This window comes from Dryobates pubescens, chromosome 2, assembly GCF_014839835.1.
Source record: "Dryobates pubescens isolate bDryPub1 chromosome 2, bDryPub1.pri, whole genome shotgun sequence".
Taxonomy (NCBI): Eukaryota; Metazoa; Chordata; class Aves; order Piciformes; family Picidae; genus Dryobates; species Dryobates pubescens.
The window spans coordinates 2,701,092-2,728,003 of NC_071613.1; the positions used below are offsets into that span (position 1 = coordinate 2,701,092).

The following is a 26,912-nucleotide window of genomic DNA, read 5'->3' on the forward strand; positions in this document are numbered from 1 at the left end:
GTGTCCCCATGGGGCAGGAAAGGAGATGTAAACCAGAGAGTGTCAAAGACCTGGTTTTGCAAAATGTGTAATGGTCTATTGTGTGTTAAGAAAATCCAGGACTTCACTGGGGCTCAAATGAACTAAAAGAAAACCAAATACAACCCTTTCTTTCAGCACTGCAGTTGGTACTAGAAGAGATGGAGGGCTGCCCACAAGCAGTAACACAAGTGTACTGCTCTCTACTCATCTGCAGAGTGAAATTGTTTAAAATTAACATCCTTCTCCTACTCAGCTTCTCCATTTGGGGTTTCCCCCAGTGCTTCCCAGAAGCAGATGGTGCTTCCTGGAGCTGTGCTCACAGAACACTATGATTTCTGCAGCACTGCCTCCTCCTGATGAAACCAAAATTGGTGCCATGAAGCAGCAGCATGCCTTCAGATTGATGCCTTTCCCTTGACCACTTCAGCAATGACTTATCTGTTCCAGAAGGTTCAGGGAGGGTTCAGGAAGGCATGCAGTAGGTTGAGATGCCTCTTGGGAGGGGAGAAGAAAATTGAAATAGGTTATAAATGCTCTGGGAGAAAGCTTAGTTACAGGAGAATGGCTAAAGAGGATAAATGGAGTATTTACTACAAGCTAGAATAGGAGCTTTCTGTGGGAAAGCAGTATTTTAAATAGCAGGAGACTTAAAAATTAATGCTTTGATAGAAAATAAGATACCTTACATTAGGGGGGAGGGAGGAAAGGAGACTAGAAAGCCTGGGAAGGGGGCAGAGAGTAAAGAGAGAGCGGGGATAGAGATGGAACCCATGGAACTGCTGTGAGAGCAGCACATTTGGGTCTGGGGAAGGAGGCTGACACAGAGTTAGTGGAGATGGAGGCTGCCAGGAATCTCATGTGTGCAATTAAGCTTAGGCTACAAAATTATTAGGATTTGTGGCCACTTAAATTACTACAACCCCAAATGTAAACATTTATGTTCTCAAAATGGATTTTATCTCAGCTGGAGAGTTCTGGTTCAAATAAGTGCCCATGCAGCCTGCAGTGTGAGCTAGAGCAGCTGCTCTGTGACCAAGCTGGTGCTGTTTCTTCCATGAGCTGTCATCACTTTGCTTCCTGCATCAAGCGGGTCCAGCTGGACCTGCCAGGACTACTACAGAGGTGTTCATGGGGCTAGACCTGGGTTTTCCTTATGTCCTTATCTGTTTCCTGCAGCCCATGTATTTTTACTTTGGTCACATCACTCACCATTGTATCTTGGGCAAATACAGTGACAAACACAGTTCTTGGAAACCTTGTGCTGCTCCCAGTGGTAAAATCTGCAGTCCCTACAGCCATGTGGTAAAGGAAAATACCTTTCAATGGTTTGCCTTTCGTCCCAGCACTTTGAAAGCCTTTTCAGACGTGATCTTTTCAAAGCCACACTGGGGGATTTCCACTCCCCTGCTGGTTTAAAATTCTGGTACTGTTGTTTTAACCACAAAGCTTACACTGGTGCACTCTCTGCACTGGGGCACTCTCTGCACTGGGGCACTCTGCACGGGGGCACTCTGCACTGGGGCACTCTCTCTCTTGCTCTCATTTTCTCCCCATTGAGGACCAGCTGTATTTTTCAGGTATGGCTTTACCAAAATGTGTCTCATCAATGCTGGCAGGAGCCTAACTTAGCTAGAATTGTTTCTCATCTCTGAAGGGCTCTTCAGGGCTGAGCTGTGGCATGTGGGGATATGAATGGTGCGTGGCTGCACTGATGGAAGGCTGCACACCCCGAGACATCTCAGGAGCTGAGCTCGCTCCCCGAACCAGTGAAGCGGCGCCGGGGTGTCGTAGGGGTGAGTGGTGGTGCCAACAAAGTTCTGCTGACAGTCAGGAAGGTGGTAAAAGATCCAGGCACTGCTACAGAAGTGATGGCAATAAAGTTCTTTCCCAGCTGTGAATGAGATTATTTTAAGGCAAAAGTTTTCCATAGTTCTCTACAGTATGGTGTTGGTTAGAGAGATTTCATGATAATACAAAATTAATGATCCAGGGGAAACAAAAATAAGCAAGCTGGCTGTAAAAGCAAAGCTACTTCAGCACCAGACATACTTTGTTAGATGTAAAAATGCAGTTTAAAAACAAAAAAAACCCCAAGTTTTTAAAATCTGTGTTGTAATCTACATCTTAGAAAAAGAAGGGGGGAAAAAAGAGAGGGGAAAAAGAAAAAGAGAGGGGAAAAAAAAATGAAGTCTAATTTCATGGAGAGGTTCCAGAGGAGGGCCACAAAAATGATCAAAGGCTGGAGGACAGGCTGAGAGAATTGGGGCTGTTGAGCTTGGAGAAGAGAAAGCTCCAGAGGGACCTCATTTGAGCCTTTCAGTGCTTAGAGGGGGCCCATAAGAAAGATGGGGACAGGCTTTTCAGCAGGGTGTGTTGTAACAGGGTGAGGGATGATGGTTTTGAACTAAGGGAAGGTAGATTCAGAATAGATAAGGAATAATATTGTTACAGTGAGGGTGGAATGGGAACAGGACACTGGAACAGGTTGCCCAGAGAGGTGGTGGAAATGCCATCCCTGGAAACATTCCTGGGATGAATGACAGAGATCTGAGCAACCTGATCTAGTTGAAGAGGTCCCTGCTTACTGGAGAGGGGTTGGACAAGGGGGCTGCAGATTGGCCTAACTTGCACTGGTAATGTGATAAATAGGGGGGGGCATCAGGATCTGCTTGCTCAGCACAGTCCTGATGCTGAGCTGTGTAGGAGCTCGTGTGAGCCACTGCCGCATCAGCAGTAGGATGCAAAAGCCAAGAACTGAGTGGCAGAGAAGCTGCTCTCTACACCTTAGGAGGATGCTAATGGTTGTAAGAGATCTCCAGCCATGTTGTTTGCTGTGGTGGATGCTTTGTTTTGCTTGCTCCTTCCAAAGCCCTCAAGTTTCATATAGTGGACAATAAGAAACAGATACTTAGGGATGTTGCTGCTGGGACACCATCCCTGGAGGTGTTCAAGAGGGGATTGGATGTGGCACTTGAAGCCAAGGTTTAGTTAGTCAGGAGGTGTTGGGTGACAGGTTGGACTTGATGATCTCTGAGGTCTTTTCCAACCTTATTGATTCTACAATTCTAAGATGACTTTTGAAGTTCCTTTCCAACCCAAGCCATTCTATGATTCCATACATTCCTTGTCCACAAAATGCAGTGGGTTTTTCATTTGGTTTTGTGTGGGGGTTTTGGTGGTGGGGGTTTTGTTTGGTTTTGTGGCTTGTTTGCTTTGGGGTTGGTTTTGTGTGGAGGATCTTATGTTAGAATCATAGAATCAATAAGGTTGGAAAAGACCTCAGAGATCATCAAGTCCAAGCTGTCACCCAACACCTCCTGACAACTAAACCATGGCACCAAGTGCCACATCCAATCCCCTCTTGAACACCTCCAGGGATGGTGACTCCACCACCTCCCTGGGCAGCACATTCCAATGGCCAATCTCTCTCGCTGGGAAGAACTTTCTCCTCACCTCCAGCTTAAACTTCTCCTGGCACAGCTTGAGACTGTGTCCTCTTGCTCTGAGTAAGAAGTAGTAGTAAATCGTGTAAGTTTGTTATTTCAGTTCAAAAATGCTGCAGGCAGCTCATCTACCTCGCTTATAAATCAGCTTGGAGAAGGTTATTTTAATGCAGGGTGTGTTCCACTCCATCATATTTGTGTCTGGCAGCTCCCAGTGAAGCAAACTGATCTTAAAGCTCTGAATTTCAGCAAACTTTCCCCACTGTGACTAACACAAGCTTACAGTTCTGATGCACCACAAAAGGCAGATAATTTTCCAAGGGAGTGTCCTGAGGGGACAGACCCTAGAACGTGCCCTCACCTAGAAAATGAGTTAAGCACCTGTGAATGTGCAAACCTGGACACTTCTAGGGGTCCAGGCAGTCCAGGTAATCCTATAGCACATGTAACTAACCTTGCAACACACCTGTGAACTGTGTGTGGCCCTGGCCATGTTTGGATAGGCCTCATACTATCGGTGCAGCTATCTATCAGGCTTCTCTGTTACCAAAGTGCATTAATTGTCTTCAGACAGTATTTAAGCCAGCCAAGAAGGCAACTTGCCTTGCTATCACCAAGCAAGCAACCAGAGCCAAATGCTGCAGGAGCTGCAGGTGAAGAGCTTGTCCTAACAGGAAAACCATACCTGGGCCTTGCTCCTGGACCAAGGCAACCAATGCTACCAATGCTCCAAGAGCCCTGTGCCAGAGGCAGGAAGGGGGAAAGCCCTGAGAGAACTGAATCCCAGAAGAGCTGCACTGCTACAACCCAGGAATTGGGCACAAGAGGAGAGAGGCCCTTAGCTCTTTCCAAGCCAAGGAAAGGCTACAGCCCAGTGACAAAGTGCATGAGAGGAGAGAGACCACCTAGCCTTCTCTGAGCCGAGGAAAGTTACAACCTGTGAACTGGGCACAAGAGGAGAGAGGCCCCTTAGCCCTTTCTGAGCCAAGGAAAGCTACAATCTGTGAACTGGGCACGAGAGGAGGGAGGCTCCTTACCCCTTTCTGAGCCAAGAGCCACTTGAATTATAGTCACAGCATCTGGGAAGGTACCGGACAGAGGAGCAAGCCGTGAGCAGCCGGATAATTTGCTACAGCATCTCCCTCGTGGGAACCTGCAGACTGCAGCCCTTCAATTCCTGTTTAAATCTCTGTATTGGAAATTCATAGAATCAATAGGGTTGGAAAAGACCTCAGAGATCATCAAGTCCAACCTGTCACCCAACACCATCTAATCAACTAAACCATGGCTTCAAGTGCCACATCCAATCCCTTTTTGGACACCTCCAGGGATGGTGACTCCACCACCTCCCTGGGCAGCACATTCCAATGGCCAATTACCCTTTCTGGGAAGAACTTTCTCCTCACCTCCAGCCTAAACCTGCCCTGGCACAGCTTGAGACTGTGTCCTCTTGTTCTGGTGCTGGTTGCCTGGGAGAAGAGACCAACCCACATCTGGCTACAACCTCCCTTCAGGGAGCTGTAGACAGCAAGAAGGTCTCCCCTGAGCCTCCTCTCCTCCAGGCTAAGCAACCCCAGCTCCCTCAGCCTCTTCTCACAGGGCTGTGCTCCAGACCCCTCCCCAGCTTTGTTGCCCTTCTCTGGACACCTTCCAGCAACTCAACATCTTTCCTAACCTGAGGGGCCCAGAACTGGACACAGGACTCAAGGCTGGGCCTAACCCAGCTTAGCCCACATTTAAGGAAGTTCACTTTCCTTTAGTGAAAATTCTCCCCCTTGGATTATTTCCAGTGAGGTTAAAGCATCTGCAAGCAACACCTTTATGTAAAAAGTTGTTCCAGAAATGTTTTGGTTGCTGCTGTGGTTGGCATGGGCGAGGATGGGATGCTGAAATAGTGGGAAGGTGCAACTGGGAGCTCTTTAGACTGTGCTGCCATTGAGCTGTCACTCTTCTATAGCTATTTATAGGGCTTAGCTTCTAGTGATTCATACTGCTCTTCTAGGTGCAGTTAGAATTAATTCTGTTTATTTCAGTATGGAATCATAGAACGATAGGGGTTGGAAGGAGCCTCTAAAGATCATCTAGTCCAGTCCCACACTGGCAAAGTAGGATCAGCTAGAGTAGGTCACACAGGAATGCATCCAGGCAAGTTCTGTAAGTCTTCAGAGAAGGAGAGTCACAACCTCTCTGGGCAGCCTGTTCCAGTGCTCCATCACCCTCACAGTTGTTGAGGTGGAACTTCCTGTGTTCCAGTTTAAACCCACTGTTCCTCTCCCTGTTACTGGGCACAACTGAAAAGAGCCTGGCACTTTTATCTTGATGCCCACCCCCGCAGATGTTTATAGACATTAATAAAATCCCCTCTCAGCCTTCTCAAGACTAAAGGACCCCAGTTCTCTTGGTCTTTCTTCATTCAGGAGATGTTCAAGCCCCTTAATCATTCTTGCAGCTCTCCATTGGACTCTCTGCAGTATCTCCCTGTCTCTCTTGAACTGGGGAGCCCAAAAACTGGATACAGTTTTCCAGGTGTGGTCTCACCAGGGCACAGAAGAGGGGAAGGAGATCCTCCCTAAACCTGGTGGACACACTTTTCTTGATGCACCCCAGGATGATTGTCCCTCTTGGCCACAAGGGCACATTGCTGTCCCACAGATAACTTACTGTCTACTAGGACCTCTACTAGGACTTACTGTCTTTCTCCACATAGCTGCATTCCAGCAGGGTGACCCCTAGTCTGTACTGGTGCCTGGTGTTACCACAGTACCACAGTCTCACAGTATAACTAAGGCTGGAAGAGACCCCAAGGATCATCAAGTCCAACCTGTCCCAACAGACCTCACGACTATACCATGGCACCAAGTGCCACGTCCAATCCCCTCTTGAACACCTCCAGGGATGGTGACTCCACCACCTCCCTGGGCAGCACATTCCAATGACGAACGACTCGCTCAGTGAAGAACTTTCTCCTCACCTCGAGTCTAAACCTCCCCTGGCACAGCTTGAGACTGTGTCCCCTTGTTCTGGTGCTGGTTGCCTGGGAGAAGAGACCAACCCCTTCCTGTCTACAACCACCTTTCAGGTAGTTGTAGAGGGCAATGAGGTCACCTCTGATCCTTCTCTTCTCCAGGCTAAACAACCCCAGCTCCCTCAGCCTCTCCTCACAGGGCTGTGCTCAAGGCCTCTCCCCAGCCTTGTTGCCCTTCTCTGGACACGTTCAAGTGTTTCAATGTCCTTCTTAAACTGAGGGGCCCAGAACTGGACACAGTACTCAAGGTGTGGCCTAACTAATGCAGAGTCCAGGGGCACAATGACCTCCCTGCTCCTGCTGGCCACACTATTCCTAATACAGGCCAGGATGCCATTCCTCCCCAGATGCAGGACTCTATACTTGTCCCTAATGATCTTGATCAGGTGCCCCTTCACCCAGCTCTCCAGCCTGTCCAGATCTCCTTGGATGGCAGCTGAGCCTTCCAGTGCATCAGCCACCCCTCCCAGTTTCATGTCATCAGCAAACTATAGGGAAATCCATTTCTTTTGACATGTAGATTTTCAGTACCCAGAGACTGGGAGGGTGGGGGTGGGGTGTGCGTTTGTGTGTGCTGTTACAGTGGACTTGCAATGAAACTCCATTGGCTGCCTGTTCCGTGCATCAGCCACAAGAGCAGCTGCCATTATGCAGCATGGCTCTGCTGTTCTCTAGTGTTTTAAAACGGTTCACACAACACATGCTGAAAAATCGCAGTGTGTGCAGAGGAAGTGCAGCTTACCATTGCTGCTGGCTGTGAAGAGGCAAAAGTGAAAGTGTGCTTCCTCTGCTAGCTGGGCAGGCATTAGCCTCGTCAGGAAACGGATTCAGTTACCTCCTGGCATGCTCTTGCTCTCACCAAAAGAAGGCACTTTTTCTCCCGATGGTTTCCCTCTTGTTTCACTTCAGAGAGCGTGGGCACAGGCACTGGAAGCAGGCAGTAGAAGAGCAGCTTCTGCAATCCACCTTGGCTGGTGTGTGCTGGGATGGGAATTACATGCTGCCTGCAAGGGTTTGGACCGCAGCCTTCTGAGTGCTGGCTGGTAGTAGGTCTGGCACAGAGCCACTGTTTCTTGGCTCCTCTAAGCACATCTCCCCAGATGATTCACACGGGCACCTCTCTACCTCGGGTAAAGCATTGCCACCCACAAGCCCTCTCCTGGGGCAGCCTGTTTCCTCCAGCAAAATAGCTGCAAATCTCCTGCAAAACCGGCAGTGGTGGCACATGTCCCTGGCCTTCGGGGCGCCCAGAGGGTTCTGTTCTGCCCTCTCAGCAGGCAGGCAGGATTGCCTTTCACCTGAAGTGCTCCATCCTGTGTCCTGAGATGCCCTCAGCTGTGCATCACACCGCTGAGCCAGGCTGAGGTGGAGGAGGAGCTTTCATGGAGATGCCAAGAATCTCTATTTTTAGGCATGGGATCTGGGTTGGGTGCTTCATGAAGGCGTTTAAGGAGATAAAAGTCTCTCATTTCAGCAAGAGAGTTGGGAGGCAGTACCACAGCAGAGTGCTCCTTGCAGAAAGAGATGGGAAAGAATGTGGTTGATATAACAAGCAGCAAGAGCTCTGAAGGAGTTTCTGGTTGAGATTTTGGGCTTGTGACTGATTGTTTATTCTTGCCCTCCATAACTTTGTGACCTAAACCATCTGTAACATTGTTCACTCCAGCTGGAAGTACTGCTGGAGTTAAGGTAAACCCTTAAAAGCAAAATAGGTAAAACTTGCATTCTTGTTTATTTCTGATGTGTGGTACTGACTTCTAAACCATACCATCAGATGGTGTAAGTCCTGGAATCCTCAGGAAATTGGATGCCATAAAAAAGGGAGAGAACGGTTTTGGGGTCCTCACCTGCCAACATCAGAAGGAATTTGCAGGTAATTTGCCCTGTAGGTGGTCTGTGCTGTAGAAGTTAATGGTGACAGCTCACCATCTGCCTTTGAATCATCAGGCACACTGCTGCTGGCATCTGCTACTGAGGCAGCCCAGGCTGGAGGCTGGTAACCCCTGGGGCTGCACTTTGGTGTCTCTGGTTGACGTGAGGAAAAAAAGGTAGATCTGCTCCTTATTAAGCTGAAGAGAACCAGGAACCCCATTTTCAGAGGAGAAAAAGACAGCTGTTTGAAAGTAAAAGGAGGACCAGGGACAGGCATTTGGAGAGACCAAACAGGGTAATTTGCAAATTCCAGTTGGAATAATAAGTCTTTATGCCTGGAATATGATTATGGCTTGTAGTCCTGTGGGTTACCAATGTTAGATGATCAACTGTGCTGGAGTTAAGTCCGACATTCAGCCTGATGGAGGGCAGCAAGGCTCTTGCAAGCTGTGTACAAGCATGGATGAGGGTTCTGAGTTACAGAAGAACAAAAATGTTTGCTGTGAAACACATCTCTTCTAGTTAAACGTTTTGGCATGGTTTTGAGTCAGGTACTTCATCTGTTTGCATGATTTCTTCACTCAGTATGGGATATTAAACAGAAGGGAAAATGGATGTTGCTTTCTGAAGCCTAAGGTGGTCTGCAGCAGTGCATGAGCCATGCATAGCACAGCACTAATCACTGGTTTTGTGGGACAGGAATCCCTTGCAGCAGTGAGGCAGAGCAGCTTGTCAGTACCTGGCACGCTATTTTGTGCCAGCTGTAAGGTTAGTAATGATAATGTGTTGGCCCTGCAGCAGATACCCTGGGTGACCTTACAGAAAGCTGAGTCAGAGCCCTCAAAGAGGTGCTGATGCCAGAAAGAGTGACTCAGGTGACTGACAGGGTGGATGATGCACACAGAGGAGAACTAGCACCCCACAGCACAGCTATAGAATTGGACACTTTCACCTTAAAGCAATCTTGAGACCTCAGGTACATCGTGCTTTTTATACACATCCCGTAAGGGGAAAAAATAGCTTCTGAATGCAGACACACAAGAAGTGAAAGCCAGAGCAGCTGCAGGACTTGAGCTACTTGAAAAAGAACTACTGCATGATTGAGGGATTGGTAGGAAATCTGAAGGTTTATGACTTACATCTAGGAAAAAATATTGCTAGTTTTTTCCCATCAGAAAATTACCATTGCATCCCTGTGCTTTGTATGAGCCTTGGTAGGCTGAAAGGAAAAATCAACATCACAATTCTGATTGCAATCTTGCTTTCCTTCCTTCCTTCCTTCCTTCCTTCCTTCCTTCCTTCCTTCCTTCCTTCCTTCCTTCCTTCCTTCCTTCCTTCCTTCCTTCCTTCCTTCCTTCCTTCCTTCCTTCCTTCCTTCCTTCCTTCCTTCCTTCCTTTCTTTTTTTTCTTTCTTTCTTTCTTCCTTTCTTCCTTTCTTCCTTTCTTCCTTTCTTCCTTCCTTCCTTCCTTCCTTCCCTCCTTCCTTCCTTCCTTCCTTCCTTCCTTCCTTCCTTCCTTCCTTTCTTTCTTTCTTTCTTTCTTTCTTTCTTTCTTTCTTTCTTTCTTTCTTTCTTTCTTTCTTTCTTTCTTTCTTTCTTTCTTTCTTCCTTTCTTCCTTTCTTCCTTTCTTCCTTTCTTCCTTCCTTCCTTCCTTCCCTCCTTCCCTCCTTCCCTCCTTCCCTCCTTCCTTCCTTCCTTTCTTTCTTTCTTTCTTTCTTTCTTTCTTTCTTTCTTTCTTTCTTTCTTTCTTTCTTTCTTTCTTTCTTCCTTTCTTCCTTACTTTCTTCCTTCCTTCCTTCCTTCCCTCCTTCCCTCCTTCCCTCCTTCCCTCCTTCCCTCCTTCCCTCCTTCCTTCCTTCCTTCCTTTCTTTCTTTCTTTCTTTCTTTCTTTCTTTCTTTCTTTCTTTCTTTCTTTCTTTCTTTCTTTCTTTCTTTCTTTCTTTCTTTCTTTCTTTCTTTCTTTCTTTCTCTTTCTTTCTTTCTTTCTTTCTTTCTTTTCTTTCTTTCTTTCTTTCTTTCTCTTTCTTTCTTTCCTTCTCTCTTTCTTTCTTTCTTTCCTTCTCTCTTTCTTTCTTTCTTTCCTTCTCTCTTTCTCTCTTTCCTTCTCTCTTTCTTTCTTTCTCTCTTTCTTTCTTTCTCTTTCTCTCTTTCTTTCTTTCTTTCTCTCTTTCTTTCTTTCTTTCCCCCCCCCATTGCTTCTTTCAGGCAGGATTAATATGCCCAAGAACTTGCACATAATTAAGTAAAATGCTGAAAAAAAACCCCCTAGTATTAGAGTTTACTGCTATAAATGAGTGATCGACAGGAAGAAAGAGAGATGGCAAGTTAAGAGACTTTGACTCATGGAACACCTAAACTGAAGGTAAAATCCCCTCACCTTTTTGTTTTTTTCTATGTTCCTTCCTGTGAACCACAAAGCTACCTCCTGCTTGAAGCAGTGCAGTGAACTTCCGAATTCATGTGGGTGGGCTCTGTATTAAGTGCAGACTTTCCTGGCAGACATTGGGGCCCAGACTTGGCCTCTGCTGTCCCCAACCACCATGTCTGTGACTCTTGTAGTCTTTTTGAGACTGAGAGTTGCTGGAGGAAAATAATAACAAAAGCAAGCAAACAAACAAAACTTACCCACCCCCTCCCCACCCCCAGCAAGACCAAAACTGGCACAACCCCAGAAAAATCTCTGTTCTGTGGAACAGTTTTCAGTTAGTGAGTGAGTCTCTTTTCCAAAGACGTGTGCTTCGATGGGTTTTGCATAACCATTGCTTTGTGGTTCTCTGAGCACTTCGCTGTTTTCCATAGCTGAGGCCAGAGTTCCCTCCAAACCTTGTCACATCCTGCTGCGGATGACAACCCTTCTGCAAGGGCAGCCTGCTGCAAGCAGTAGCTGAGGCAGTGTGGCTGCTGGTGGCTACTTGAAGGGATTCTCTCTGTGTTCTCAGTGCAGCTCCCATGGCCTGTGATGAACCTGACGCGCTGTCGGGCATCTTCATGCGCCAGAACTCTGCCAGCGCCGTCTCTCTTGACTTCGAGCCTGATGCTGACTACAACTTTGTTGAAACCTTAGAAGACAGGTACAGGTGTGCCTACTGCCACCTCGTCCTTCACAATCCCCACCAGACAGGATGTGGGCACCGATTTTGCCAGCAGTGCATCGTTTCTTTGAGGTCAGTACAAACTCCTCCTGCATCTGCAAGCCCCCTGCGCACCCCCTCCTAAAACCAGCTCAATACCTTCTATAAATCAGCAGCAATGCCCAAACCACAGTACTGGCCTGGTAAAACGCTGAAGGAGACAATAGAAAGACTGTTGAGTAAAACGACTGCAGGCTAAGTGTTTTGAAGGTGTCTTTAAAGCCTTTATCTGGTGCCAGAGGTGAGCACTTGAGTAACTGCAGGGAAGTCAGTGTAAAGAAATTGCTGATGAAAGCTTGAGCACTGCTGTTTCAGTCTGTCTGTCTAGCATTGTGCTGTTCAGATGAATTAGTTCCATTAATTTCTCATGCTGTTGGCACTGGTGGTTTAGACCAAGCTATTTTCATTTCCTTGTGCATCATTTCAATTATTTTAGTGAAATCAGTGTTACCTGATGCTGCAGTCGGATCGCAAGGCTGCTGGCTTCCATTCCCTTGGGATTTACCTGCAGGTACAAATTTATCCTGCAGACCTGTCTGGAAACAGATTACACACTGTGTGTTGTACTGGAGAGCAGGGTTTGGCCTGAGGAGGCTGAGGAGCCTCTTTATGGGGATAGATTTTGCCATTTACCTTTTATTAACTTTCGATGCTTCATGTTTTCTGCTTTCTCTCTCTGGGTTGCCTTCCTTTTGCATTTTTGCACTGCCTCAATAAGAGTTTTCTTATCCCTTGCTGTAGGACTTCTGCAAGCCTTTTAAGACAGAAGCCACTGGATCTTGTTTTACTGGTGCAGCTTGCACTAGGCAAAGACTGGGTTTAATGCATGCAATGGGAGCTTTTCAGATACAACATTTGTGAGCAGCAGATGGCCAGAGAGTGACAAAGTCCTCCTAATTAAAAAAACATCTTATTAGCACTCCTAGGACAAACTCTGCTTTCTCTTCCATATTTACTGTTGCAGCTAATGCCTCCTTACTGCTGTGGGCACAATTTGGCTGTATGGTTACCAGACGAGGGTGGTATTTATGGTGTCCAGTCAGTCAGATTCTAGCATAGCCCAGTTTCATAAAACAAATGAATTTTCCTGTGGGCTAACATGACTCTTTCTTTAACCTAGAGAGCTGAATGCAGTGCCCACCTGTCCTGTCGACAAAGAAGCAATAAAAATGCATGAAGTAAGTGGCTCTAGTATTGCTTTGGCAGTCAGCATCTGCATGGAGAAAGCAAGACAGCTGAGAAGATGGCTCTTATTCTGTTAGTCCTCAGGGGCAGAGCAGTTTTGGTCTCTGAATTATGCTAAGGGAAGAAGCATACTCATGACACTCTCCTGGAGAGGAAGTATAGATGTATAGTTAAAGCTTTATTTTTACACCTCACGTTGCGAAGTGGTTTCCTTTCAGTCCTTTGTATTTTCAGTAAAGTGCCAAAGACTTGCAGAAAGTTTCAAATGCTTCCTAGTCATCAGATGTCTGTTTTAGTGGAAAGTTCATTGACTTGCCTCTTTAGTGCCTTTTTTGGACTGTTTTCACTTCGTTATCATTTGCTGCCTTAACCAGTTCCATGATATCTTCTTGACCTTGCAGACTTAATTTGCTTTTGGGAAACTTTTCAGAGGGCATGATAACTTCCTGCTTCTTATTTTGCAAACTACTGGGGGTTTTTATTTCTGTAATTTTATCCTTGTGATTCACTCATTTGTTCTTAGTTATATGCCAATACTTGAGAGTATGCTACAGACTTTGTCCTGCCAGGATGAGTTTTCTAGTGAAACCAAATGTCTCCTTCCTCTCTTTTCTACTCCTGATACGAAATTGCAATCAGATTTTTGGTTTTCATTTGCTGTCTTCCACTTTCTGCAAGTTTTGAGCCAGTAGTGCAACAATGATCACCTTTGTGATGTTCCTTACATGAGGATCTCTAAATAAGTCTGGGAATTTTGCTCTGAGGGCTTTATTTGCTTCTGCATGCACAACTGGGAAAGATGGTTTTGTTCCTAGAGTCTATAGAAGGGATGTCTCCATCCCAGAAAGTGCACTGCACTGCTTGAACATGAGAGGAGCATGTACAGAGCTAGTTTGGCCTTTGGGGCCTGTTAGCTCCAGCTGCTTTCTTCTAGGCAGGTTCTGGCCATGGTTTTGTATCTCCTGAGCTACTAATCTGCTGGCTGTGGGATGGATGAGTGCCTGTGGAAAAACTCGTCCGTCATATGGACAAAACTCACTATGCTTGTGTGGTGGTTTGAGCCTTAATTGGGAGTTAAGAGCTCAGATGGGGGCAAGGCTGAGAATCTCTCCCCTGCTCCTCTCTCTTCCCTCCCAACAGAGAGGGGGAAAAAAGAAAAAGGAAAGGGAAGGAGCAAATCCACCAAGCAATAATTTGGAGTCAGTCTGGAAGTAGAGAGGTAAAGAGTTTTCTTTAAACAATATATATATAACAATAACAGGTAAGGTTCACAAGGGCAAGGAACAAGGATGGATGGGAGGAGGAAAAAAAAGCCAAGAATACAAAACCAGTCTCTCTGAAGAGGCATGGAGGCAGCAGGGTGAAGGATCAGGCCTGACCATGTGGCAGAGGAGCAGGAAGGCAGCCGCAGTAGCTCTCGTCCAGGAAAGGCAGGAGCCAAAAGGAGAGCTAATAGCTGCAATGTCCTCCCTTTTACACCATAGCTGGGCAGGGAGGAGGGAGTGGAACAGACTCAGTTTCCCAGGGGGGAAAACACCCTGCAGGGAGGGCAAACCACCCACAAGCCCTCCCCCCTGTTTTGTTTCTTTTCAGAATGGGCATTAACCCACCACAGCTTGTTACAAAATTCATACATGCTTAAAGTTTTTATTTATTTGATTTGGTGCCCATTTTCAGTATGAATTATCAAGAACCATGCTCAAAAATTAGGGAGCCTACACTTGTGTGCTTGAAAGATTTCTTTGGGATGGCCTGCTTTTCTATAGTCTTTATCACATCCTGCGCGGCTGCATATGAAGACTGGTTTGCATCCTTTGCAGGTGTTCAAAGACAACTGCTGTAAAAGAGAAGTTCTCAACTTGCCTGTGTTTTGCAAAAACACTCCTGACTGCACTTCCAAAATCATTCTAGGACGCTATCAGGTCAGTTGGATCGATCAGATTTTGGAGCCTGCTGATTCTCGTGTGAACTCTGGGTATTCATGATAAGCTAAACTGCAGCCATTGCCTTCAGAATTCAAAGATACTGTGGCAACGTGGTCTATGTACAAAGCTGATGCTTTAGCTCAAAATATTCTGTTAGCTTGTTCCAGCCTTGCCTTAGTTTATATGCTTAATAAGAACCACTTGCTTTATGTAGCTTTGGTATACCCGCAGCATCTATGTTCAAGTGCCATGTGATGGTTGATTCAAGAAAACTTTCCAGACATACTGGGATTTGGGCATTTTCTTGGTATGTCATAGAATCAATAAGGTTGGAAAAAAACTCAAAGATCATCAGTTCCAACCTGTCACCCAACACCTCATGACTAACTAAACCATGGCACCAAGTGCCACATTCAATCCCTTTTTGAACACTTCCAGGGACGGTGACTCCACCACCTCCCTGGGCAGCACATTCCAATGGCCAATTACTCTTTCTGGGAAGAACTTTCTCCTCACCTCAAGCCTAAACTTGCCCTGGTGCAGCTTAAGACTGTGTCCTCTTGTTCTGGTGCTGGTTGCCTGGGAGAAGAGACCAACCCCCACCTGGCTACAACCTCCCTTCAGGTAGTTGTAGATAGAATAGGATAGGATAGGATAGGATAGGATAGGATAGGATAGGATAGGATAGGATAGGATAGAATAGAATAGAATAGAATAGAATAGAATAGAATAGAATAGAATAGAATAGAATAGACCAGGTTGGAAGAGACCTTCAAGATCATCGTGTCCAACCCATCAACCAATCCAACACCACCTAAACAACTAACCCATGGCACCAAGCACCCCATCAAGTCTCCTCCTGAACACCTCCAATGATGGTGACTCCACCACCTCCCCGGGCAGCCCATTCCAATGGGCAATCACTCTCTCTGTATAGAACTTCTTCCTAACATCCAGTAATAAGGTCTCCCCTGGGCCTCCTCTTCTCCAGGCTAAGCAACCCCAGCTCCCTCAGCCTCTCCTCACAGGGCTGTGCTCCATACCTCTCCCCAGCCTCATTGCCCTTTTCTGGACACGTTCAAGTGTCTCAATACCCTTCAGGCATCTCAATATCCTTCAAGTGTCTCAGTGTCCTTCAAGTGTCTCAATATCCTTCTATGCCATTTGCATGAAAAGTGGCAGTCATACAAAGGACTGCCCAAATATACCTGTTCACTTTAGTTTGGAGCTTGCAAAAGGAGAAAGTTTACAGAGGGAGGAGTATTTGAAGCTTTGTCTGTTACCAAGCTGCTGAATGTTGCCTGGGTCTGCAGATGCAATGAAATGTGTTGGGGTTTCATTTGGTATTGCACATTGCAGGAGCATCTGCAGCAGTGCTTGTTTGAAAGCGTGCAGTGCACTAATGATGGCTGCTGTGAGCAAATTCTCCGGAAGGACCTGAAAGAGCATTTGAGCCAGCACTGTCAGTTCCGAGAAGAAAGGTGCCAGTACTGTAATAACTATGTGGTGTTCATTAACATAAAGGTAAGATGTCAAAGCCTTTCCTGGGCATCCATAGTGTATGCTTCCTTTTAGTGGTGCTGAGTGGAAAGTTTCCAGCATTGCAACGGGGCTTCACAGCTCCTGAAACTAAAATTTGCTGAAGAGCTGAAGGAGGAAGTGTAATAAATGTGCTTTAAATAATGCCAGCAACTGTTGCTCTCTGATGAATGACAGTGTGATGTGGGGCTTTGCACATGTATGTTTGGAATTACCTTTTGCATATCTTCCTCTAGGTATACTACTCTACAGAAATGCAAACCCTTGCCTTGTTTGCTTCTTTTTCCCCCCAGAATCACGAGGAAAAGGACTGTCCTGAATATCCTGTGCCTTGTCTCCAAAACTGTTCACAAATAATTCTGAAAAAGGAGGTACTCTTACTTTTCTCATGTGCTGTGATTCAGCAAATCACACACATTTATTACAACCAAAAGTTGTGTTGCAGACAACATGGGCTCGTGCCAATAAAACTTCATAGTTTGGCCATAAAAGGGACCTAAGGGTAGTGTCACCAACCCTGGAGGTGTTTAAAAGATGTTTGGATGAGGTGCTTAGGGACATGTTCTAACAGTTAAGTACAGGGAGATGTCAGGTTGTGGTTGGTCTTTTCCAATCAGGCAATTCCATGCTTCTATGATATGTCCCATTTCATAAAGGAGCTATTTTTCTATTAGAATAGAATAGAATAGAACAGAACAGAAAGGAATGGAATGGAATGGAATGGAATGGAATGGAATGGAATGGAATGGAATGGAATGGAATGGAATGGAATAGAATAGAATTAACCAGGTTGGAAAAGACCTCAGAGATCATCAAGTCCAACCTATCACCCAACACCATCTAATCAACTAAACCAGGGCACCAAGTGCTTTATCCAGTCTCTTCTTAAACACTTCCACTGATGGTGACTCCATCACCTCCCTGGGCAGCACATTCCAATGGCCAATCTCTCTTTCCATTAAGAACTCTTTCCTAACATCCAACCTAAACCTCCCCTGGTGCCGCTTGAGACTGTGTCCTCTTGTTCTGGTGCTGCTTGCCTGGGAGAAGAGGCCAACCCACATCTGGCTACAACCTCCCTTCAGGGAGCTGTAGACAGCACCAATGTCTCCTCTGAGCCTCCTCTTCTTCAGGCTAACAACCCCAGCTCCCTCAGCCTCTCCTCACAGGGCTGTGCTCCAAACCCCTCCCCAGCTTTGTTGCCCTTCTCTGGACACCTTCCAGCATCTCAACATCTTTCCTAAACTGAGGGCCCCAGAACTGGACACAGGACTCAAGGTGTGGCCTAACCAGTGCTGAGTACAGGGGCAGAATGACTTCCCTCCTCCTGTTACTGCAAACCATTGGCATCTTGCATTATGGAGAAGTATCTGGCTTGCTTATTGACTCTGAATACTCATTTCCCTGTTTATGTGATTGGTATCATGACACTGTTCTTTGTTGATCCTTTATGCAGGCATTCAGATGTTATCAGTGGGGCAAGTCACTTAGTGTTTATTTCATTGCAAGTTTCTTTGTTAATATCTGCAGATTGAAAACCACCACATGGTGTGCCCTGAGGCAGAAGTGGACTGCCCATATAAGCAGTATGGCTGTCTTGTAAAGGTACTCTTTTATAGATCTTATTTGCACTGGGACTGGAATTTGTTTCTCAATCCAACTGGAGTAGTTAATCATAATCACCAGTTTTTCTTCTTCCACAGCCATTTCTAGTGTTGACTAATATCCTGTGCTAGAGAATCAGGACTGCCATTCCCTCACTTTCAAAGCACATTTCAAGTGCTTGCATCAATAGTGTTTTTTTTCACTATCAGCTTCGAAAATGTGCATATCTTATTCTTTTATCCTTTCACTTCCCCCTCTGCCTCACTAAGGTTAAAAGAGGGAAACTTGCTGAACACGAAAACAGCGCCCTGAGGGAACACATGCTGCAGATTTTAGACAAGAACTCCCGGCTGGAAGAACAGGTAAGTCAGATTTAGCAAGCACTCTGCAGCAGTCCCTGGCTGGTTGGAGGAGATTTGACATTTGGTGCCTGGTTTGGGTCAGCTACATTTGAAAAGATTATTTTATTTGTCTTTGCATGGCTCAGAAGTCAGGATAATCTCTTCTAGTGAAGCCAGCCAATTAGATAGAAGCCTCCCTGTGCTCAGACATGTATAGTCTCCACTGGGTATGGTGGGAGGTTTGTTGCCATTGCTCATCTCACTTGCTTTCAGTCTGCTTACTGTGGATACAAGGTTTGGAGTTAAAGCATTTTCCAGTTTCAGTGGCCAGTCAGATTGCTCCAAAAAGGAGCCTTTAAATGCCCAGGTCACCCACTCTGTAGAGGTAGCACAGAGTAGTGCAGAGCACCTCTCCACTCACAACCATTTCTGCAGCTCCCAGCAGGTGACACTGGATGTATGCCAAATTGTACTAAGGTGAATGCATCCAAACTGATGGTTGGCTTGCTCTTTTGCTTGTTTAGGCTAAAAATAAATGCTCCAAAGCGTTACAACTTGGTTTGGAATTAATATTCCTCATTGCCTGTGGTAGTTTAGCCCACCAGCATTAACGAAAACTCGGCTCAACTCAGTCGGAGAAAGCAAATGGAAGCTGTATTTACAAGCAAAACTACACTCTACAATGGAATGCAATGAATATGTACAAAATATAGAGGGTTTACAATATTATACAGGTATTTACAGGGAGAAAACAACACAGAAACCCCCCTGAATGGGGGAAAACTTGCCATGCCTCCCCCCCAACCTCCCTCCCCCCTTTCCTCTGTTTAATTAGAAGAAAAGAGAAAGAGATGTTAGAGAGCTCAGTTAGTCTTATCTGCAAGGTCATTAGATAAGGAGTCCTTTCCAGCAAAGCAGCCAGGCAGCCAGAAGAGAAAGAAAGGAATGAATGTGGGAAATGTGAATGCTAAGGGTCCCCTTTCACACCTCTGGCTAATGAAATTGGTTTAGAATAAGCTCTCGTTTTCCTTGTTACACCCAACTGTGGATTTGTTTATATTTCTCCACTCTTCTGCTTGAAAATCTGCAGCTAACTTTTAAAGGCATAGCCTAAAACTGTCACACTGACTTCCTTCTTTTACTGGTTAGACCTCAGTAGAGGAAAAAAACTACTATATATGTGTGTGTGTATATAGAATGGAATGGAATGGAATGGAATGGAATGGAATGGAATGGAATGGAATGGAATAGAATAGAATAGAATAGAATAGAATAGAATAGAATAGAATAGACCAGACCAGACCAGGTTGGAAGAGACCTTCAAGATCATCGTGTCCAACCTATCATCCAACACCACCTAATCAACTAAACCATGCAACCAAGCATATATATATATATATATATGTGTGTGTATATATATATATATGCACACAGAAATACATGCACACATGTGCCCTTAAGTATGTATTAACCTGCTGTAGAGATAAGTGGATCATCATGATGAGGTTGAGAAACATGAGCCTCTTTGCACTTGTTGCCACAGAGATCTTAAAGAATACAATCAGCTTGCATTCAGTTCTTGCCAGTGCTTATCCACAAATTGTGCATTAAGTAGTGCTTTACCTAGCCAAGTTAAAGGCCTTGCACTGTGAACTTTCCCACTTTCTTTTATACAGTCATATATGTTTTAATTTCATTGTTGTGTGTTGTGGTGTGCCTTTAGCATTTTTCCTGGTTTCATTTCCATCTGTAGATATCTGACCTATATAAGAGCCTGGAATGTAAAGAGATTAAAATCCAGCAGCTAGCAGAGGCCATTAAAAAGTGTGAGAAAGAATTCAGGCAGTTTACACAACTGTTTGGTAAAACCAGCAACTTGATGGTAAGCACACAGGTGAGACATTTATTTTGCCTTTTTACTAATTGCTTTCTTGCATCCTGAAATATATTTGTGCAGTAAGAGTTGTCATTGGCAGCAGGACAATAACAAATTTCCCATAGGTTTCACATGCCCTTCTTGGGTTTTTGCAATATACTGTTGGCTTCTCATTTCAATCAATTAAGAAGCTTGGATATCAGATGTGGGGAAAGGTGCTGTACAAATCCTCATGGCCAGCTCCCCATGGCAAATATAAAAGCATAAATCTGACTAATGAGGTGATGGAGTGCAAATGGATCTGAGCAACGGGTGGCTTCTTGGTCACTAAACATGGAATCGGCTATGAAGGAGCATTTGGATACATTCCTAAGCCAGCAGACAACTTCTGAATGGATTATTTAGTTGAGTCCTGTGTCCAGTTCTGGGCCCCTCAGTTTAAGAAGGACATTGAGACACTTGAACGTGTCCAGAGAAGGGCAACAAGGCTGGGGAGAGGCCTTGAGCACAGCCCTGTGAGGAGAGGCTGAGGGAGCTGGGGTTGTTTAGCCTGGAGAAGAGGAGGCTCAGGGGAGACCTCATTGCCCTCTACAACTACCTGAAAGGAGGTTGTAGCCAGGAAGGGGTTGGTCTCTTCTCCCAGGCACCCAGCACCAGAACAAGAGGACACAGTCTCAAGCTGTGCCAGGGCAGGTTTAGGCTGGAGGTTAGGAAGAAATTCTTCATAGAGAGAGTGATTGCCCATTGGAATGTGCTGCCCAGGGAGGTGGTGGAGTCACCATCCCTGGAAGGGTTCAAGAGGAGACTGGACATGGCACTTGGTGCTATGGTCTAGTCATGAGGTCTGTGGTGACAGGTTGGACTTGATGATCCTTGAGGTCTCTTCCAACCTTAGTGATACTGTGATATAGTTGATATGCCAAAGACTTTGAGGTCTCTTCCAACCTTGGTGGTTCTGTGATTCTTTATTTTATTCCAAATGGCTGATTTTCATGAATGTCTTTTGTCTCTGCTTCCACCCTCTCCCAATGGTACGAACTGAGAAGGCTCTGGCCAGTCACCTGGATAAGTCTGCACGCCTGGAATCACAAGTGAAACAGCTGATACAGATGGCAAACCAGCAACAAAGCAAACTAGACTTGAGGCCTCTGTTTGACACCATTGAGAACGTAAAACAGACAATTGCCCTGATGGAGACCTATGACCAGCGCTTGGGTGTGTTGGGACTTTCTGTTCTTTTCTGCATGGCTGTGGGATTTTTGCTGATTTACTGGTGGCTAGGTAGAGGCTTTCATGCTATAATCAGTCAATTGCAGCTCTCAGCCAGAAGGGGTTTTCTTCTCAATTTATGAGACCAATCTGTGGTCTTAAATGCATGCTGCATCCTCCTGCCTTCCCCTACTCTGCAACGAATTCCTGTATTCCTGTAGTGCTGCAGGAGAAAGGCGGCCAGAGAGCCGGCCCTGATCGTGCTGGTGTGCTGTGACATAGGCAGTGCTACTGTCCACAGACAGGCTTTACATCTCATTTGTAGCTACTGAATTTCCTTACTCAACTACAAGCTGCAATTACAACAGAAAACATTGAACAGCTGTAGCAACACTAAGCTACCAATCTATACTGTACCAACTACTATACTAGAGTAGTAGTACTACACTATACTATACTATACCACTAGTTACCAACCTATACTACTGGAGAGTGGCCAGGCAGAAAGGGACCTGGGGGTACTGGTTGATAGCTGGCTGAACATGAGCCAGCAGTGTGCCCAGGGGGCCAAGAAGGCCAATGGCATCCTGGCCTGTATCAGGAATGGTGTGGCCAGCAGGAACAGGGAAGTCATTCTGCCCTGTGCTCAGCACTGGTTAGGCCACACTGTGTCCAGTTCTGGGCCCCTCAGTTTAGGAAAGATGTTGACTTGCTGGAAGGTGTCCAGAGGAGGGCAATAAAGCTGGGGAGGGGTTTGGAGCACAGCCCTGTGAGGAGAGGCTGAGGGAGCTGAGCTTGCTTAGCATGGAGAAGAGAAAGCTTAGGGGAGACCTTCTTGCTGTCTACAACTCCCTGAAGGGAGGTTGTAGCCAGATGTGGGTTGGTCTCTTCTCCCAGGCAACCAGCACCAGAACAAGAGGACACAGTCTCAAGCTGCACCAAGGGAGGTTTATACTGGATGTTAGGAAGAAGTTCTTCCCAGAAAGAGTAATTGGCCATTGGAATGTGCTGCCCAGGGAGGTGGTGGAGGCGTTTGAAAAGAGCCTGAATGAGGCACTTGGTGCCATGGATTGGTTGATATGATGGTGTTGGGTGATAGGTTGGACTTGATGATCTCTGAGGTCTTTTCCAGCCTGGTTAATTCTATTCTATTTTACTCTATACTACACTCAGACTGGAGTAGTTCAGTATTGTCAGCACGAGCCTGGTCACTCTTTGCATGCAGAGCCCTGAGAACTTTATTTCACCCAATGTTCCCCTTTCTCATTCTCTCTCTTTCTCTCTCTTTTTTTTTTTTCCTTCTTTTTTCCCTCTGCCCCTTCCCTAGTTGTTTTGGAAGACCAGTCCAGCAAACATGATCTGCAGATCAATATTCACAAAGCACAGCTCAATAAAAATGAGGAACGATTTAAGCTTTTGGAAGGCACGTGCTACAACGGGAAACTGATCTGGAAAATCACAGACTACAGGATGAGGAAGAAAGAAGCAGTGGAAGGCCGTGTCCTCTCCATATTCAGCCAGCCCTTTTACACCAGCCGCTGTGGGTACAGGTTATGTGCAAGAGCCTACCTGAACGGGGATGGCTCAGGAAAAGGAACACACGTCTCTCTCTACTTCGTCGTGATGAGAGGGGAGTTTGACTCCCTGCTGCTATGGCCTTTCAAGCAGAAAGTTACACTTATGCTTTTGGACCAAAGTGGGAAAAAAAACCACATTGTGGAAGTGTTTAGAGCTGACCCCAACAGCAGCAGCTTCAAAAGGCCAGATGGAGAAATGAATATTGCCTCTGGATGCCCACGCTTCGTTTCCCACGCGGTGTTGGAGAGCACCAAGAACACCTACATCAGAGACGACACTCTGTTTCTGAAAGTGGTGGTGGATTTAACTGACCTGGAAGAACTGTGAAAAGTGGGGCCTGCTTCAACCATTAAGAAATGCTTTCTTGGTCCCTACCAGCCATGCAATAGTGAATGGCCACTAGTCAAGCTAGTAATGTCTCAAAGCTTTTGGACTGCGTAACGGACAATGAATTGCCAAAACATCAGCCTTTCCTTTTTCAATCTCTTTTTTTTGCAAGACTGCATTTTTAAGGCAGCTAGAAGTCCAGTTTGATGTGAACATGCATTAAATCCAGACTTGGCTCAGTCCAGGCTGGAGGGAATGCTCGGTTTCAATCACCAATCAATGACTCCTCCAGTAAGCCCCCTTGGAGCCCAAGCAGGCCTGTGGGCTCCTGTCCCCCATGCAGAAGTGAAGCCATGCCCAAGTGTGAAAGCGTACTTCACCTGTCTGAAACTCAAGCATTTCAACTTTAGCACATTTGACTCAAGGTATCTTGATCCTTTCACCTCCTGGATTTTTGAAGCAGGAAGAATGGCTCCAGTCAGGCAGGGAAAACATCTGCCTGGGATCATATTTTTTCTCTCTCTCTCTCTTTTTTAATTGGAAGATGCCAATGTCTCTTACTTTCCTAGCCAGGTATTTCAGCTGTATAGAGTATCCCAAGGTGACAACAGCTTATGTCCTTTCCATTCCTGCCTAGTGCCTTGGGACTGATTTCCACTGATAATAAACATCCACAGTCCCCAACTGAAGCTAAAAGAAGCCATAGGTGCTTCTCACCTCTCAGGGCACAACCAGAAGCAGGGTACTTGGCCAGCCTGCCAGCTCTTGGCTGCGCTGCTAGAAGAAGGGTGGCAAAACTCCTGTACTTTTGCTCCTCAATCTACACAAAAGAGGTTTTCTGATCTACCAGCTCTAAAGAAGACAGGAAGAGCTTTGGATATCTGCTTGAGAAAAGGCCCATATAACATGTAACTGTTCCCTCTGCTAGAAATGGAGATGTTTGAAGGAGGAGGAGGAAAATGGACTAGGTTGCCATAAGATCCTAGTTCTCACAGGTAATGCAGCTCTGGTGTTTGTTAAAAGGGGAGAGAGCAGTTGAGTAACAGCCACTATGAAACACATCTGAAGATCTTCATTTTTATTCCAAGGTCCCACCAAGGGAACGTGTGTGCTGTGTGGAGTTTATGGAAGACACACTAAAACCACCAAGATCAGGCACTGAGGAACAGGTGACAAAGAACACACGTGCCTTTTTAAAGCCTCTTGGGTGCCTGTAAGAGGGATGCAATTTTGCACACTCAGTAATTTTGTTATTACAAGTGACAGAATTTTATTCCTCTCTCATCTCACACAGGTCAGGTAGTGAAATACTGCAGGGCCAGCCATTGCCCCTGGCATCCACTGGCAGAGCAAACCTGACGCTTGCCAAAAGACAGCAAGAAACTAAGCTGGGTTTAGACTAGAGTAAACTAGGCAGGGTGAAAATCAAAACAGTGCACAGACTACAATGTGCAAGCTCAAAAATTCAAGAGGGTAAATGTGGCAAAACCAAAAATGCCCTTTCTGTTCAGGCTGTTGATATCAACTGAAATAATACAATGCGGGGACCGACACTAAGACAAAGGCAAAATACCATGTTTCATATCTGCAGTCTCGTTGCTAGACACTTGCTTTCCGACAGAGTTCCTAGAACATAATTCAGACACAAATATTCTCTGTCTGTACCATATGGTAAGTTACCACATCTGAAATTCTTGTTTTGAGCTACAAGTCCTTTTGGTTGCATGAGGTCAAGATGTACTGAGCCACTGGAGGGGTTTTCTGTGTTCCCAGGGACAGCTGGTGAGGACCAGATTTTATTATTTTGTACAGCCATGGCTGACTTCAACAGTCATTTTGGCTGTACAGCAGAGAGAATTCATCTGCACATCCCTAACACTTTGTTTCAGATAAAGCAAGCTTGGTTTGAAAATGGTGTGGCATTCTAGGACGTCAAGCCCAAGCTTCGGACACGGACTGCGTATCAGTTATTACTTTAATATTTGTCACGATTCACTTTCAAAACAGCACAACTTGCATAATGACCACTAGTGATCAGTGGAAAGCTCCCACTGGGACTCTCCAGTGTGTTAGGTGTAAAATACAGACATTGACAAAGAACTTGGAGAACTGAGGGAAGCAAGAAAGGAAAGATGCAGCCTGTACCCTGGCAAATTGCCAGCCCTCTCCACCTCCACCACCCCGAGTGTCAGATGGGGATAACAACACTTGCGGGAGCATTGGGCCTGTTTAAATGTTTGTGGAGAATATTGAGCACGGAAAGAGCAAAGTATTGTTACAGCTCCATTTCTACTTATTAGAATAGGTGACAGCATAGTGATGTAGATAAGTGTTTTGTGTGTTTCTGGACAGATTATGAAAGCATGTTTGGTTTCAGCCAGTCCACACTGCCATCTCTCCTCTACCCGCCAGCTGGGTTGAGGCTTTTGCCATGAGTTTCTGAAGCACAAGTGATTCATCCTGGGTGATGAAAACATCCCTTTTGAAACACTGCCTGTTTTATAAAGAACTGGTTGAGGAAGTTGGTTTTTTTTTTCCTTGAAGGCAATCTCCTTGACTCTTTTCTTTCATTACAGCAATCGAGAGGCTTAGGTTGAAAATTTTCCGCGATTTTTGCTACTGGCAAAGAGGATTTCAGATTTTCATCCCATGTTGTAGAGCATGAATTATCAGGAAGAATTTTGATGTTGCATGAAAAACACCAAAAAAACCCACAAAAAACCACCCCAAAACCTTTTCAATAACATTGTACTGGGTAAATAACCAAAAAACCCAAACCCTTAAATAAGGGTATTTCTACATCAGCATTCAGTATGTTTTTAATGTAATTTATTGACAGTTTGTAGTTGTTTGACTATCTCTTACTACAATACAGGCTTTTGTTTTTCCCTAGCCAAATGTTGTCACTGCACACACAAACTGATGTCAGAATAAACAGTTTTACCATCCTCCTGGAGTGAGTGTGGCATATAGAATAGAATAGAATAGAATAGAATAGAATAGAATAGAATAGAATAGAATAGAATAGAATAGAATAGAATAGAATTAACCAGGTTGGAAGAGACCTTCGAGATCATCATGTCCAACCTATCATCCAACACTACCCAATCAAATAAACCATACAACCAAGCATCCTGTCAAGCCTCGCCCTGAACACCCCCAGCGACGGCGACCCCACCACCTCCTCAGGCAGCCCATTCCAGTGGGCAATCACTCTCTCTGTGTAAAACTTCCTCCTAACCTCCAGCCTAAACCTCCCCTGGCACAGCCTGAGACTGTGCCCTCTTGTTCTGGTACTGGTTGCCTAGGAGAAGAGACCAACCTCCACCTCACTACAACCCCCCTTCAGGTAGTTGTAGAGAGCAATAAGGTCACCCCTGAGTCTCCTCCTCTCCAGGCTAAGCAACCCCAGCTCCCTCAATCTCTCCTCACAGGGCTGTGCTCCAAGCCCCTCACCAACCTTCTTGCCCTTTTCTGGACTCGTTCCAGCAAGTCAACCTCCTTCCTAAACTGAGGGGCCCAGAACTGGACACAGGACTCAAGGTGCGGCCTAACCAGTGCAGTGTACAGGGGCAGAATGACTTCCCTGCTCCTGCTGGCCACACTGTTCCTGATGCAGGCCAGGATGCCATTGGCCCTCCTGGCTGCCTGGGCACACTGCAGGCTCATGTTCAGCCTACCATCAACCAGTTCAGCAAGGTTTTTAAGAAGGCTATAGAGTACTGGATGTTTGCACCCCCACCTTGGTTTTGCAATAAAAAATAAGCTGACTGTGCTGTAGATTAAGAATCGACGTGCTTCACAGATACTTTGGGTTATACTTGAATATTGTAAA

At 45.7% G+C, this 26,912-nt stretch overlaps 1 protein-coding gene across 2 annotated transcripts; it reads left to right on the forward strand.

Annotated features, from left to right (window-relative positions):
* The first annotated feature begins 10,579 nt into the window (after positions 1 to 10,579).
* On the forward strand, positions 10,580 to 23,213 carry TRAF5 (TNF receptor associated factor 5). Of its 2 annotated transcripts, none has more exons than XM_009897526.2 (11): positions 10,580 to 10,723; positions 11,301 to 11,525; positions 12,613 to 12,670; positions 14,498 to 14,599; positions 15,962 to 16,126; positions 16,435 to 16,512; positions 17,672 to 17,746; positions 18,016 to 18,108; positions 19,841 to 19,981; positions 21,010 to 21,178; positions 22,500 to 23,213. In XM_009897526.2, the coding sequence occupies exons 2-11, from the start codon at positions 11,311 to 11,313 to the stop codon at positions 23,075 to 23,077; spliced, it is 1,674 nt and encodes a 557-aa protein (XP_009895828.2). In that variant the 5' UTR covers positions 10,580 to 10,723; positions 11,301 to 11,310; the 3' UTR covers positions 23,078 to 23,213. The 2 variants fall into 2 exon arrangements, with proteins under 2 accessions (XP_009895828.2, XP_054023912.1); XM_054167937.1 differs by having other exon boundaries at positions 19,841 to 19,969.
* The last annotated feature ends 3,699 nt before the right edge of the window (positions 23,214 to 26,912 follow it).

Bases quoted from the DNA above. Each gene is read 5' to 3' on its own strand.
- TRAF5 (XM_009897526.2), top strand. From the start codon at position 11,311: ATGGCCTGTGATGAACCTGACGCGCTGTCGGGCATCTTCATGCGCCAG. The intron at 11,526-12,612 runs GTCAGTACAAAC...TCTTTAACCTAG, and splicing joins CAGTGCATCGTTTCTTTGAG to AGAGCTGAATGCAGTGCCCA. The intron at 21,179-22,499 runs GTGTGTTGGGAC...CCCCTTCCCTAG, and splicing joins GACCTATGACCAGCGCTTGG to TTGTTTTGGAAGACCAGTCC.